The 15,022-nt window shown below is 35.7% G+C and overlaps 1 protein-coding gene across 1 annotated transcript in view; it reads left to right on the top strand.

Moving 5' to 3' along the window:
• Positions 1 to 15,022, top strand: part of LOC120777998 (dynein heavy chain 3, axonemal) — a 109,863-nt gene that overhangs the window by 4,563 nt on the left and 90,278 nt on the right. The window contains exons 4-16 of the mRNA XM_040109655.1: positions 2,153 to 2,311; positions 2,379 to 2,489; positions 2,836 to 3,077; positions 3,439 to 3,539; positions 4,034 to 4,181; positions 9,860 to 9,976; positions 10,662 to 10,828; positions 11,265 to 11,444; positions 12,711 to 12,822; positions 12,884 to 13,090; positions 13,147 to 13,347; positions 13,406 to 13,571; positions 13,717 to 13,931. Of these exons, the coding sequence (XP_039965589.1) occupies positions 2,153 to 2,311; positions 2,379 to 2,489; positions 2,836 to 3,077; positions 3,439 to 3,539; positions 4,034 to 4,181; positions 9,860 to 9,976; positions 10,662 to 10,828; positions 11,265 to 11,444; positions 12,711 to 12,822; positions 12,884 to 13,090; positions 13,147 to 13,347; positions 13,406 to 13,571; positions 13,717 to 13,931 (2,126 nt within the window). The remainder of the gene's footprint in view (positions 1 to 2,152; positions 2,312 to 2,378; positions 2,490 to 2,835; positions 3,078 to 3,438; positions 3,540 to 4,033; positions 4,182 to 9,859; positions 9,977 to 10,661; positions 10,829 to 11,264; positions 11,445 to 12,710; positions 12,823 to 12,883; positions 13,091 to 13,146; positions 13,348 to 13,405; positions 13,572 to 13,716; positions 13,932 to 15,022) is intronic.

Consider the following 15,022-nt stretch of genomic DNA (forward strand, 5'->3'; position numbering starts at 1 on the left):
GCATAGAAACATATAAATTAATAATTCACCCATATTTTGGATTCAAGTGCTCTTCTGTTTTATTGCCACAAGAGGAGAAAATTATAAACAAGTATCGTAACGTACTGTTTCATACATATATACATGGTACAGAGATGTAATTGAACATTCATACGACTATTTTGCTTACACTTAGATTTCTTATGCGCAAATTAAATGTTATAAATGACTTTAAAATTTTAATTCGTGTCAGTAATTAATTATAATTTATTTATTAGTTATAAATTTGCTTTATGTAATACAAGTAGTATAACTTTGTAAATTATTTGGAAACGCCTTCAAACTGTTGTGAGGTGATCCTAAAAGTATGCAATATATTTCACTACATAGTTGTGTTGTTAAATATATGTATAATACTATAGTTGCCAGATTTTCACGCTAAATTTTAAAAAGTACCAAAAACTTGTTTTCGTTTAAAAAAAAACACTATTTTATTTAAATCAATTGAATAAACTTTTTATAAAAGTTTGAATTAACAAAACTTAAAAATAGTATTCACATAACGTGCCTGTCATCAAATTTAAAAACAAAAAAAATTTGCTCTTAACTATTGAGTATAAACTAAACAATAATATTAATAACTCGAAATTCCAAAAAAAATAAAAACGAGAGACAACTATTATGTTAGGTGTTGTTCATAATTTGAGAGCAAAGAGAATTTTTATACCCTGTATATGGTATATAGCAGGTCAATTGAAAAGTCCCCGGCGCACCATAGTAAAACAGATGTATTTTGAAAAATTCTTTTTTTATTCAACAAGGGTTGTACGCAAATCATAGCGACCCTGCAACTTTTCGATCCAATTTTTCTAGTGCGATTTGTCTTTTGACTCAAAATAGGCCTCAGTTTCAGCGATTACCTCTCCATTCAACAATTTCTTCCCAGTGAGAATACTTTTGCGGCCGTTTTTCGTCCTTCAAACGGTCCACTAACCCTATGTAGTAGTTGTTTTTTTCAAGGTTATTCCATGCGCATCCCAAAATACATACGCCACAACCTTGCCAGCCGCCTATTGCGCTTTGTAGCAGGTGCATCGTGTGCAATCCATTTGGATGACTATCGATTGGACTTCGGGGTAAAATGATGGAGCCATGTTTCGTTCATCGTCACATATCGACGCAAATCCAAAATTATTTTGGGAACTTCATTAATGTCGGCAAGAGCTTCTTTAGAGCGCCAGTAAACCACTATGTTATTCAATTAAAATTTTGTCTTAGCCGTATCTTCCCCCCGCCCAAAAAGCAATGCTTTATTTACACACTAAATTCCTTTTGATCCATTTTTTGCTAACTAAATAAAGTTGCTTCATTCCAAATAATATAATTCTCAAACCAATGATCCGACAGCTCTAAGATTTGAGGGTTAGAGCCAACTAAACCTCAGAGACCAAATAAAGTATACTATATACATATATGACGAACAAAGTCGATTTAGCCAACTCCATTCGTCTGTCCGTTTGTCTATATGCCGGTGCACCGATACTAACAATTTTGAATGGGAAATTAAAACAAAATTATTTAAAGTATTGACTACTGCTTTTTACACATTAGCACCTTTCTGGAAATTTGTGGATACCATGAGGACAGAAATGTTGGTCTTTGAAGTAAACGAATCAGACACTCAATTTGCGCAGCCAATGCTTGTCTCAATGATGAAAACAAATAGTAATGGAAAGAGACCAAGTCTGGCGGGTGTGGTAACATCTTCCACCCAAGTACTTTGATTGTATCCTGAACCGATTTTGCTTTGTGTTCAGGTGCACTGTGGTGCAACAAAATTACTTTGTAGTGTCTTTTGATCGTTTTCGATCAATGCATGGTTGAAATTGATTGCTCATGATGTACCGTACCAAAAAAAAGACTGTTTTTAATTTTCCGTTTTAAATTTATTACTTAAGCATATTTCACAATTACGTGTAATTAAAATCCCTGTTTGAGCGCTATAGGAATTATCATTTATTTCTTTACAGAACTTAAAAAAATTTCTCTTCTAGATGCAAAAAATATAAATACCTTAGAACTACTTAATATTTTCATTAGTTTTTTTTGTATAAAACAAAAATAGTAATACTTTTTACATAAACAACCTATTGTGTATTTGGCTCTTCTGCAGTGGAACCCAGCGAAGAGATGGTTTATCGCGTTACCAGCGAGCTTCTGCAAATTTATTGCGCACGGCGCGTACGCATCTTCTATCCGGATATGCGCACCAAGAGCCAACTGTACACGAATGAATTGCGCAAAATGCACGGCAGTCCCTTCGATGTTATAGGCAAGAGATCCTACAGCAATAAACAACAACAAATACTGTAACAAATTTGTTCTTTCACATACTGCAGGCGGCTTACATACACAAACGGCGCGAGATCTGCGCGTTGAGGCACTGCGACGGCCCCGCAGAGCGCCCAAATTCACACCTGGCGATCATTATGCGCTGCGCACGCCTGAAGGTATGCAACAAAATTCCCAAACAACCGAAACTGACTACCAAGCAATGCTGTAATGTACATATACTATACATGTACATACATATATATTCTTAAAAATATGTACGCTTTTCGCTAAAGACGCTTTAGCAGCATTCTTTTATTTACTTGCGCTCTCAAGCTACTTAGACACTTTTATACTTTTGCATTTTTCATGCGAAAGTTTCCCAGCTGCTGCAGCTACAAGCATAGCAACGCCAACGCTTCTGTTGATGTTCGTTAATTTTTTTCTACTCTTTATCTATATTTATGTATACATGTGTGCGTGTGTGAATGTATAAATTTGTGTTGCATGTGGCACGCCTTGCAGAATGCCGGAACGAGCTAATACGCATGGGTAAAGTTATAGACAAATTAATAGAGCCAACATTGCGACGTGCCAGAGAGAACTTAAAACGCCAGGCCGAGGGTGATGGTTCGACAACAGCAAAAGCAACAGCAACAACAACAAAAAGCAAGTCGGTAGCGGCATCACAGCAAATGTCCAGCGCAGTGGAGCGAGGAGCGGGCGATGCCTGCATGGAAAAGAAGACGAAGCGTTTAGTAAAAAAGGTGGGTGGACTCCGGAGGTGTAAGTGCAAATATTTGAAAAAGTATGCTGAGAACAAAGCGGTATAGGTAGCAGCTTCGAAAGTGCTGAAGTTATAAGTCGTTTGGCATGCAAACAACAAACTATAAAGGAAGTAGAATAACAAAAATATTATAATAATATAACTGAACTCTAAGAAAGTTAAGAGCGAACAGACAAAGGTTGAAAGAAGTTGCAAACACTGTCACGCATTGCCTCACCTCTCGTCGCCGTTGTTGTAAAAGTATTGTTCTCTTAATTTTTGTTCATAACTAAGCACATACAGACACATATTAATATCAACTAATTTTATTTCTTTCCTGCTCACTGTCTCCGCCTGAATAGCAAAAGAAGAATCCCTGCAACCGCCACGATGCGATGCTGCGACCCTCTGACTTCCCCACCTTCGAGGACTACATGAAGTGCATGAAACGCTACGAGCGCGAGTAAGTGAAGACCAACAAAGCAAACATAAAAACGCCGCAAAACATTTGTGTGCGGCAAAACTAACAAACAAAAACAATTTTGTATAAAACGGCATATTGCAAGCGCCATGCATAATTTGTAGTATTGCAGCTGAAGCCCGCGGCCATGTTGCATCCCGCCAAGTATTTGCTTGCAAGCTCCCTCTCTGATTGTGTGTGTGTGTGGACGTAAAATATGCTCATCTCCACGAGGGTGCATGTGCAACATTACCTCCGTGTGGCTCTTAATTAATATGGTGCCTGCCTTTGCATATGTAGCCCACGGCCCAGTGGCAACTGTTATGTAATGCCGCGATGTAAGACACGTCAGGGCTCATTAAAATAAATTAACAAGAATTTGTATGCCCGCGTGCACATATTCTTCATTCACCGGACGTGGGCACATCTAATTGAGTGCCACTAGTTGAAAATATTTATTTATATGATTATGTAATGATTATCATCATTATTCGCAGGAGATTCAAGTACATCGAAGGCCTGCAACCGGTCGATCCGGAGGTACAAAAGGCGGTCATACTGGCACGCTATGAGACCAAATTAAAGGAGGCTGAGCAAAAGTTTACACTGAAAATCGAAACGCGCTATAAATATCTAATGAAAAGTGTACGTATGTATACAATATTTATTGATAAGTAAGTTAAGGCTTTCAAAAAATTATTGCGCTTCTCGAGTGACTTAGAAGTAGTTGAAAGACATTACAAATACGGCTAGGTATTCCCAGAATGATATTACTCTCTAGCCACAACAGTAAAAGGGACTTGTTCTAGTTAGGAAACGAGCTATTTTTATATTCCGTAAATGTGGTAATACTGGGTTTTTCTATTATAAGCATATTTCCGATATGTTTTCGTTGCGTATTGGGACCTTTACCTGTGACAGAGACTACGCAGATCATATTTAGCGGAAAAAATCTTACACAAATAGAAACCAATTTCCGATATATTTTGTAAACGTATCTTGAGGGCGTTCCCTCTTGGTGACTAAAGGTATTAAATTCAATATATTTCAACCTTTATCCTTATTATTACTTTTTATACTCTCGCAACAAAGTTGCTAAGGAGAGTATTATAGTTTTGTTCACATAACGGTTGTTTGTAAGTCCTAAAACTAAAAGAGTCAGATATAGGGTTATATATACCAAAGTGATCAGGGTGACGAGTAGAGTCGAAATCCGGATGTCTGTCTGTCCGTCCGTCCATCTGTCCGTCCGTCTGTCCGTCCGTCTGTCCGTCCGTCCGTGCAAGCTGTAACTTGAGTAAAAATTGAGATATCATGATGAAACTTGGTACACGTATTCCTTGGCTCCATAAGAAGGTTAAGTTCGAAGATGGGCAAAATCGGCCTACTGCCACGCCCACAAAATGGCGGAAACCGAAAACCTATAAAGTGTCATAACTAAGCCATAAATAAAGATATTAAAGTGAAATTTGGCACAAAGGATTGCATTAGGGAGGGGCATATTTGGACATAATTTTTTTGGAAAAGTGGGCGTGGCCCCGCCCCTACTAAGTTTTTTGGTACATATCTCGGAAACTACTATAGCTATGTCAACCAAACTCTATAGAGTCGTTTTCTTCAGGCATTTCCATATACAGTTCAAAATTGGAAGAAATCGGATAATAACCACGCCCACCTCGCATACAAAGGTTATGTTGAAAATCACTAAAAGTGCGTTAACCGACTAACAAAAAACGTCAGAAACACTAAATTTTACGGAAGAAATTGCAGAAGGAAGCTGCACCCAGGCTTCTTTTTTTTTAATTGAAAATGGGCGTGGCCTCGCCCACTTATGGACCAAAAACCATATCTCAAGAACTGCTAGACCGATTTCAATGAAATTCGGTATATAATATTTTCTTAACACCCTGATGACATGTACGAAATATGGGTGAAATCGGTTCACAACCACGCCTTCTTCCAATATAACGCTATTTTGAATTCCATCTGATGCCTTTTCTGTATAATACGAGTATAAACATTAAGAACCAATGATGATAGCGGAATAAAACTTTACAAAAATACGGTATTTGAAAAATATGTAAATGACGTATAATGAAATCTCGATTATCACTTTATCATGCGAGAGTATAAAATGTTCGGTGACACCCGAACTTAGCCCTTCCTTACTTGTTTATTGTTAGGTTAGGTTAAGTTAACTGACTGATCTCTCAAAAAGGCGAGTGATTGTTTAGACAGTTTTGTAAAGTTAGGTTTTTGCGAGTCCAATAAAAACATCCTGTAGTTGGATATCAGCAAAGCGCCTTGATTTTATCACAAATCTGCTTAAGTGCTTTATTCCGATTTCCGCTGTTTTACTCGGATGTCTGAATGTATGAGACCCGGGTTGTTTTAGCCTGTAAAGATGGGGTGGAGGAAGTGTTGAAATGAGTATATTTCTTCTTCCTCCAAACAGCTAATGTAGCTGGCATTCAGTAAACTTTTCAATCTTACCCTATGAATCCAATTCGGACATGTCCAAAAAGATCGAGCTCAAACAACCATTAAAAGATGACCTTTGCAGGGAGAAAATATTTCATTAAACTTTATAAGTTTGCCCCGGGCCAGAAGAACCATGCGATTGCACAGGTACTAGAAGTTGAGCTAGTGTTAGGCTTAACAATCCAGTAGTGAACCACAAGCAACCTAGAGAGATCCTATCCCTTCTCATTGTGCATCTAGTTAAACTGATATACCTGTCTCAATAAGCTTATCAGGATTATAGTTTCTTAAAATACAGCTTTGGCCAGGCACCTAAACAGCATCATATAATAACTCGATGCGAGAGAAAAGATGACTTAACTTGCCTTTACAAGTCTTGAGTGTACAGTCAGTATGCTCAATACATCTAATATCTTATTACCCCGAAGGTCGCTTCAATACGAAGAAGTATATCTACTGCGGCCGTTACGGCAGCTACTTTTTCTTAGAAGACACTGCTGTGGTCAGAAAGCCCTCAACGCCCGGTGTAAATATAATGTCTTAGGTGAGCAATGATTGGTGGATTTATCTCTCTTATCTATGGTCATATATCTTCTTTAGAGAATGGACCATGTCTTAATAGTAGAAGCCACCGATATCTGTGTTGTATACTAAGTATGAAACCTAGACCTCTATATGATTGTCTTATTTTAAGCTCTTCCAAAGCGGTATTTTTCGTTTATTAAGATTGAAGTATAAGCATTTTTGGGCCAAAAATCTTTAATTAATGTTAATCTACTTATATTATGTCTCTCACACTTTCCGTATGATGCAGAACACCGATTTTCGATTACCCAAAGAGTAAGAGAGCCAATGTTGCAAGTTTAAGCTGAGAAATAAATCGATATTTCAAGCATATTCCGTTAATAACGAGACTTTGAAAATTGCAGTGCATGACTTGGCTTTTACAAAACTTTAAATTCTTTATATAAGTATGTTTGTAACTGATAGTTTCTTGTTGGATTTCCCAACTAAAAAGAAAGCATGTAACAGTTGCTCTTGCGTGACTGCTGAAGGCCATTTGCACCTGCAATTACACTTCACCGACCGAAGGCACGCACATATATTTACAATTAGTATACAAAAAGAATATTTTTACTTGTACATACTTATGTAAGTAGGAGCTATAGTAGCAAGCTGAATGTACGAATATTAGAGCGGGTCGATTTACAGTTAACTTAAAAAGTGAAAAAACCGCGGAAATGGTTTACGAATCATTCTGAATACCTTTATCTAGACCCATAGACCCAAACGCAGTTTCAATCTGACGATTTGTAAGGCGAAGTTTTATGAAATAAAATTTAATGCTTAGATGCTTTTTCTATTGGAATCGGAATCGGCAAAAGCCGACAACTATAACACATATCTTCCATACAACCGATTATTCAGATTTTTTAAACTTCGCCTCAATAATTGCTAACTCCAAGTCTTTTAGGCAAAGTTGTTTACAATGATCCGTACAACATTTCCCGCATATGCTACTTTATTGAAAAAAATCGACTCGTTCTAATGTATATACCGATACATTTACATACAGACATTGTTGCGTAACGCTACGGTGAGCTGTGCACCACCAGCGTGCTGAACAAAAATTTTGCTCTGTCATATTGTTAATTAGTAAAGTGCAGCATTTGATAATCTAAGGCAAGAGGAAGGAAGGAGAAATGTGTATGAATAAGAAAAAAGCTGCAACAACAAAGTTTCATAATTTATCAAATAATAATGCTGATACACGTACATAACCTTAAAAAATATATATTTTTTTATTTTTGTTTTCGAAACACCTTGATTATGGACACATCCATACCTAAATACATACATACACACTTACTTAAATACGTATTTCAGCATGCACACACATCATTTATCACAAATGAAAATGCGCCACAAAAACAGCAACAAATCATTTTCAGAACAGCAAATAAACCGCTTTAATAAAATGCTTTATTTTCACTGCGTAATTCGTTTGCCAACACCAAAGTGGCGCACATTTCAACAATAAACTTCAAATAGCAGGGGAGTTTAATTGGACACCATAAAATTAAGAAGCGAATTAATTTTAATAAAATAATATTTTTTTATATATACACATATGTATATAATTATATATATATATATATATATATAATGCGTATTTGCTTTTTAATAAGTAAATGGGCAACGAAAAAAGCATAAAAAATCATAAAAGATTAAATGATAAAACCACTTTGCACGCATCATCGCCTCAGCAGCCTGGTGGCTCGGAATTAAATGAAGTGGATAGAGCAGTTGATTGTCCGTTTTTGGTTTGTTGCATCGTAAAAAACTTTAAAAGCTAATATAAAATAAATTAACTTCACACGCCAGTATATTATATGCCTTATTTATACATACACCTCTATATACGAGTGCTTATTTGTGGGTTTAAGCTTTAAGTAAAATTCAAATTTCACTCACGCATCATTTTCTAAGTGTTTGTGCGCATATGTATGTGTGAATGTAACTGTAATTAACACAATTTCAACCGCATTTCGCAATTATGACGCTCAAAAGTAGGCAACAAGTTTTTTCAAGCCTCGCTAGAAGTGGGCATAACCGTAATGCAAAAACGCAATAACGTCATGTATGCGTATAGGTGTGTGCATATGGCAAATTAAGTTAATCACGTTATGTATTTTGCTGCTGTAAAACTGCGAGAACATAAAATAATTGAGACCTATGCACATAGAGACATATTCGAATTAAAAGTACATCTTTCAGAGGTCTGTGAGGACACCTTGAGCATTTAAGGACTAGGTCCACTTGTGAAAATTCACAACAATATATATAATATGTATCGAATATGCATATATTTGAGAATATCATCAGAAAATTTGAAGTTGATCCGGTAAATGGCTTCGGAGATATGGGCGCGTTTGTGGAAAATTTTTAACTTAGTGTAATAGACCCTAAAAAGTTTAAACGCTTTTTCTTCAAAACGATGTTTTCAAAGTCAATGAGAAAAACGTTCCGAAACAGCTGGACATTTTTACACGATCTTCGCAGATTTCGGTATATATTAGGTGGTGATCAAAGGCACAAGATATTTGATAATAAATTCGATTCTGAAGCCAATCTGATATGTACATTTTTTGGGATGGCTGCATTTTGTCGCAAATTAAATCTTTGGGGAGTCCTTCGATCATTACTTTTTTCATCTTTAATAATAAATGCAGAACCAAAAAAGGATTTGTGATAACTTAAAGCAGAAAAAACTTCCTCGAAGCCAAACACCTTGTTTCGGAGGTCCTACGGCAGATCGACTGCAAGATCAAGATAATCCAAAATGTTTCAAAATTAATCCCCGACTATTAAAGAACATGAAATTTTGTAAATGCATATTTTTTTCTTTTTTATTAAATAGTGTGTCTTCTCCAGCAAAATTCACAGAAATACGCGTTTTTTCTGACTCGGGAGTGAATATAACCCCTTAAGTTGGTATGTAAATTATGCTTTGTTAGCAGTGCTACATATCATGGCAATGTGAACCTGCAATATTTACTGTTATTTTATACAGCATTATAGCCTTAAAGTATGTCATGGCGGTGGGAGTTATGCAAAAATTTTATAAAATAACTTGTATTTATATTTTTCAAATTGACATTATTTTGTTTTTAACTTACTAACAACAATAGTCCTCAAATTAATCTTCATCCATTCGCCGCCATTATACATTATTTAGCAACTCGTTTAACATTTTTGAAACTTTGTAACTCTTACATAATCAAACTTTTTCTACACTTCCTTCCTTTCACTTCTCCATTGACTTGTTATTTTTCTTTCAGATCAGCACTTTGAGTCTGGAAACATTTCCCTCGCACTTGATTAAGAAAGTTTGGACAAAAATCGATCCGCGCAAAACATTTTTACAGGAAATTCATAAGTATATCTTACGGCAAGAGGTGCGTTAGTAGATAATAGTTACTTAACAATGTGTGTGTGTTGTGTTTTGTACACGAGTATCTAGAGTTAATTGAATCCGATATTAAAATTAAAATAAGTGAACAACGAAAACCAAAACAGACAAAAAACTGTTGAAAACGAAAAAAAGAGAATTGAATTGAAAAAGTTGGTTACCATTCAGGTTTTGTTTATTTGCGATACAGATAATGAAAATTTATAAAACTGACTTTAAAGTTCAAAATTCAAAAAATAAAATTCCAAAAAATCTTAAAAAATATTCAAAAACAAATTAAAAACATCTTAAGAAATATTCAAAAAATTAAAAAAACATCATAGAGTTATTTAAAAAACAAAAATTAAAAAAAATTCAGAATTTTTCAAAAATAAGTTTAACGAATATAAGATAGAGAAAAAGATAAAAAAACAAATATTTCAAAAAATCTTAAGATAATTTCAAACAAACTTAAAGACAGAGAAAAAAATTCCAAAGAAATATATTTTCTCAAGTCCCATTCAGTCGACTCTAAATGCATATCTAGCACTGTTATAATATACTCATAATAAATACAACATAGTATGTTCAAAATCTCCTACATTTTTCTAAAGTATATCCTTTCCACTCCCACCCATCAATTCTAATAAAATCCAATGACAATACTCGTTTCTATTTGCTTTTATGCGCAGAAACTTTGGCCAGAAATTTATCCGGAGGTCATACTGCTGGATTATCTCTTCAATGGCGAGCGTCAAATTAATGCCACTGTCGCCGTCTTAATTATATCGTGCATCATAGATCTGCAGGAGGATTTTCGGTATTACGTGAAGCGTAACTTTCTGCGCTATCTGCTCAAGTAAGTGAATCGAAGGGGAGTCTTTAGCACGCCGAAGTGCATGTAAGCAACTGATAAACGAAATTAGTTATAAAGTAGTTCATTAGATTGCGTCCACACGTAAGCACCAGCAGCCATATGGAAAGATAGCAGTCTATGTAATGTAATGTTCTTGTATATGTAGTCGGCATCACAAGCTCTTACACTTGGTATATAACAATAATTAAGCTCAGTGACGAAATTGGGACTTATGCCAAATGGCCGAAGACCGAAGAGTTACTTAGCTTGCTTGGCCAAATGTGTAAAGTTTTAGTGTTTGACCTTTTCGCTTGCTAAATGCCACTAGCCACCAGCCACTGGTTAATCAACCACTAATTCACCCACTCGTTGCTTTCTTTCTTTATTAGTGGCTTTATTTTAATTCGGTTCTTACTTTTTTGCGTTTGTTGTTTTATAGATCGCCTTTGGAACGCAAACGTCTGCAGTTGGAAATGGAGCCACCGGATTTTCCGCGGTTAATCATACGTGGTCCAGTGCCATATAAAGTGAATGTACAGTTAGCACGTAATCGTCTAGACCAACTTTTAATGGTAACACATCCCATTATAAGGGCTCTCAACCAGCTGTGGCATCAGTTGTGAGTATGATTAGCAACTATACTTAAATAAAAGTCTGGGGAAAATGTACTCGAAACGAAAGTATTACTAGCAAAGCAGAACTCCTGTAAAGATGATATAGAGATAGATAAAAAAGTTGGCATCTCAACCCTGAACAAAAAAATTTTATATTTAGGATATTTTCACTAAACTTGAAAATAACTCCTTTTTTGGTCTGTTATTTTCATCGAACATCTGAGGCTATAAAGCGGTGATTTCGCACAAAAATTGAGTTACGCTAATGTTGACAATTTTTTCAAAGATTCACAAATGTGACACCGCATTATTTTTATACCCTGATCAGGGTATATTAAGTTTGTCACGAAGTTTGTAACACCCAGAAGGAAGCATCGGAGACCCTATAAAGTATATAATATATATATAAATGATCAGTATGTTGAGCTGAGTCGATTTAGCCATGTCCGTCCGTCCGTCTGTCTGCATATATACGAACTAGTCCCTCAGTTTATAAGATATCGTTCTGAAATTTTGTAAACGTCACATTCTCTTCAAGAAGCTGCTCATTTGTCGGAACAGCCGATATCGGACCACTATAACATAACACATTGGACAATGTATCATCACAAAAGTTGGCACAGGTTATTTTCTAGGATAATAATGTATTATCCGAAGAAATTGTTCAGATTGGATTACTATAGCATATAGTTGCCATACAAACTGAACGATCGGAATCTAGTGCTGGTAGGAAAAACTTTCGCATTTGACAAGATATATTCACGAAATTTGGTATAGATTATTTTCTAAGGCAACAATGTAATCTTCGAAGAAATTGTTCAGATCGGCTCACTATAGTATATAGCTGCCATACAAACCGAACGATCGGAATCAAGGGTTTGTATGGAAAACTTTCGCATTTGACGAGGTATCTTCACGAAATTTAACATGGATTACTGCTTAAGGTAATAATATAACCTCCGAAAAATTTGTTCAGATCGAAATACTAAAGCATATAGCTTCCCTTTAAACTGGACACATAGTTACTAAAAGAAATGCACCAGTGAAGGGTTTATTATTTATATATATTTATATTACCTTCGGTGCAACCGAAGTTAACGTTTTTTCTTGTTCTCTTGTACTGATGCCTCAATCGATTTAATCCATAAATATAAAAACCAATTCCTTAGCTCATCTATTTTCGAAATTTCTTAACTGACTAGAGCTCTGCGTTTGTTTGTCAGTAGTGCATAATTTACATTTCATTCCCGTACACAATATTATGTCCATAGATACAACGATCTGGTTATCATCGATGTTTCGAAGATTTTCTTGCGCGATCAACCCATGACAGCCGATGAAATGATAAGTTTTGTCGACGAGAGTTGTGAGGTTATACGCGATGTGAGTATAAAATCGACTACCTAGTAATGAAATTAAAAATAAAAACATCACAACAATGTAGTTGCTGTTGAATGACTGGTTGCCACGCTGTGCCGACTTGGTGGATGTTATGCGTCGTACCTGGAAGGATCTGGTACCAATGAATCAGCGATACGGTGGACGCGCTGCCGTGCTGTTTAACTGCGTGCATGCGCTCATGTCGCATCACTTGGAGGGCCTGATAACGCGCAGCATTTCTGTGCTCTACACCAACCTAACGAGATATGAGGTGAGTGTTTTGTTGTTTTTAAGGCCTAGTTGTACTACCATTTTGAAATCTTTCAGGAAGGCAACGACATCGAACGCTATCAAATGTACGATAAGAAGCTCCAACGTCGGCCACTGATGACATTGATTTTCTCCGTGGTCGGTGCGCATTTTGATGATCGAACCGATGATCGTGACGACACTACACCGATCTATAAATACGATGAGGAAGACGACGCCAGCCCATTTTACAGACGTCCTAGTATTTCATTCGAATTGGTAAGTAATTATTTGTTGAGAAAAATTGTATTATTTTATGTAAGCTTTTGTTTCGCAGAATCAACCTGAACTAGATGCAACTTGCGAGTTCGTGATGAAAAATGAAGGCAAATTTTTTGGTTTTCCATACATAAGTGAGCTGCCAGAGTTGTTTACTCATATATTTAAGAAAATATTACGTGTTGGCTATCACATACCTCGTTTGGAATACTTTATGTCGAGAGGTAAGCATATACTTTTAATATTGAAGAGTATGGTGTGGACTCCAAAGAAAGAAGTGACCCTAAATTCATAAATATGTCAAGCGGATTAACGATTTTACTTGAATTATACCCGCAATCATTTTTGCTTAATTTATATTTGATTTAGATGAGAGCACCCTCGGTTATTTGCATGTCGTTGATGAGTCGCATTGTGATATGAAGCGTTTGTATAAAAATGTGCACAGAATTGTCGAGAACAACTGGAGCGGTCTGCGTGTCTATTTGTATCCAATTTTCAAATATTATTCTGCATTATTCACGAAGAAAATGATGCCGATTGTCGAGAAGTTGTTCACTCAAAACATTGTTCCTGAATTGGTGGTAAGCACTTAATTACTTGAATTTTGGTATTTTTTGGGGATTCTGAACATTTTACGCTCTCACGCGTAATACTACATCGAAGGAGCCTATTTTGAAAGTTTTTAAAGAATTGTAACGATTGGTTGAATAATTTTTTTAAATCGACTCAGTCCTATTACTTTCCAGACAAACCCTGTACGTTCTTTTCTTCTTAAGAAATTGCTCATTTCTCAGATTCGTCGATATATATTTAAATACCACTATAGCACATAACTGCTGTACAGCCAGTTAAGATCAAGCTCTTATATGGAAAAGTATTTTATTTCTCAAGATATCTTCCAGAAATTGGAGATAGTTTATTTTCCAAGGCCACACTACAATCCGAATATATGGTTTAATTTAAAACCAAGACAAATTTCTTTTTTACGTTTCATTGTGATAAAAAATGCACCTATGAAGGGTATTATAGCTTCGATCAAGCGGAAATTAAAGTTTTTCATGTTTTTATTTCATATGATTAACAGCACCAGCTATCGGCTATCTGTGTGTTCCAAATATGAACTCAAACATACTTTTCGGTAAAGAGTTCCGCCATACAACAGGTATTTATTTACCATATATATATAAACATATGTATATGTATATAAATCAATACCATCTGAACTATATGCGTATTTATCGGTAAGCAAACAGATTTATTCTGAGCTCCCTTTACATTTCTCCAAAGTTTCTTCAAAACTCGAGAATCCATGTTTCAGTAGTCTCTCTTATCATATACACCTACATACATATATTCAACGGCTATTTACTCTAATTAATGACTAATTAAGTTACAAACTGCAATTATAATGAAATGATAATAATTTTGAAATATTTAAAAGTCTTGCATCAATTTAAAGCCACCAGCTGCATGAGCATATATAACTGTCTACAAGCTCTGCATAGCCCAACCCTTTCGCTCGCTTAAATAGTTCAAAGAACTTTAATTAGCACTCATAAAATTACACCGTTATATGAATCTCAATTGGGCTTGCGGCGTAGCCGAATCACACTGATTTAAGTTTCATGTTAAATCATCGACTTTCAACGGCAATGACTGACATTAATTACAT

The sequence above is a fragment of the Bactrocera tryoni genome, chromosome 5, assembly GCF_016617805.1.
Source record: "Bactrocera tryoni isolate S06 chromosome 5, CSIRO_BtryS06_freeze2, whole genome shotgun sequence".
In the NCBI taxonomy this organism is placed as follows: domain Eukaryota; kingdom Metazoa; phylum Arthropoda; class Insecta; order Diptera; family Tephritidae; genus Bactrocera; species Bactrocera tryoni.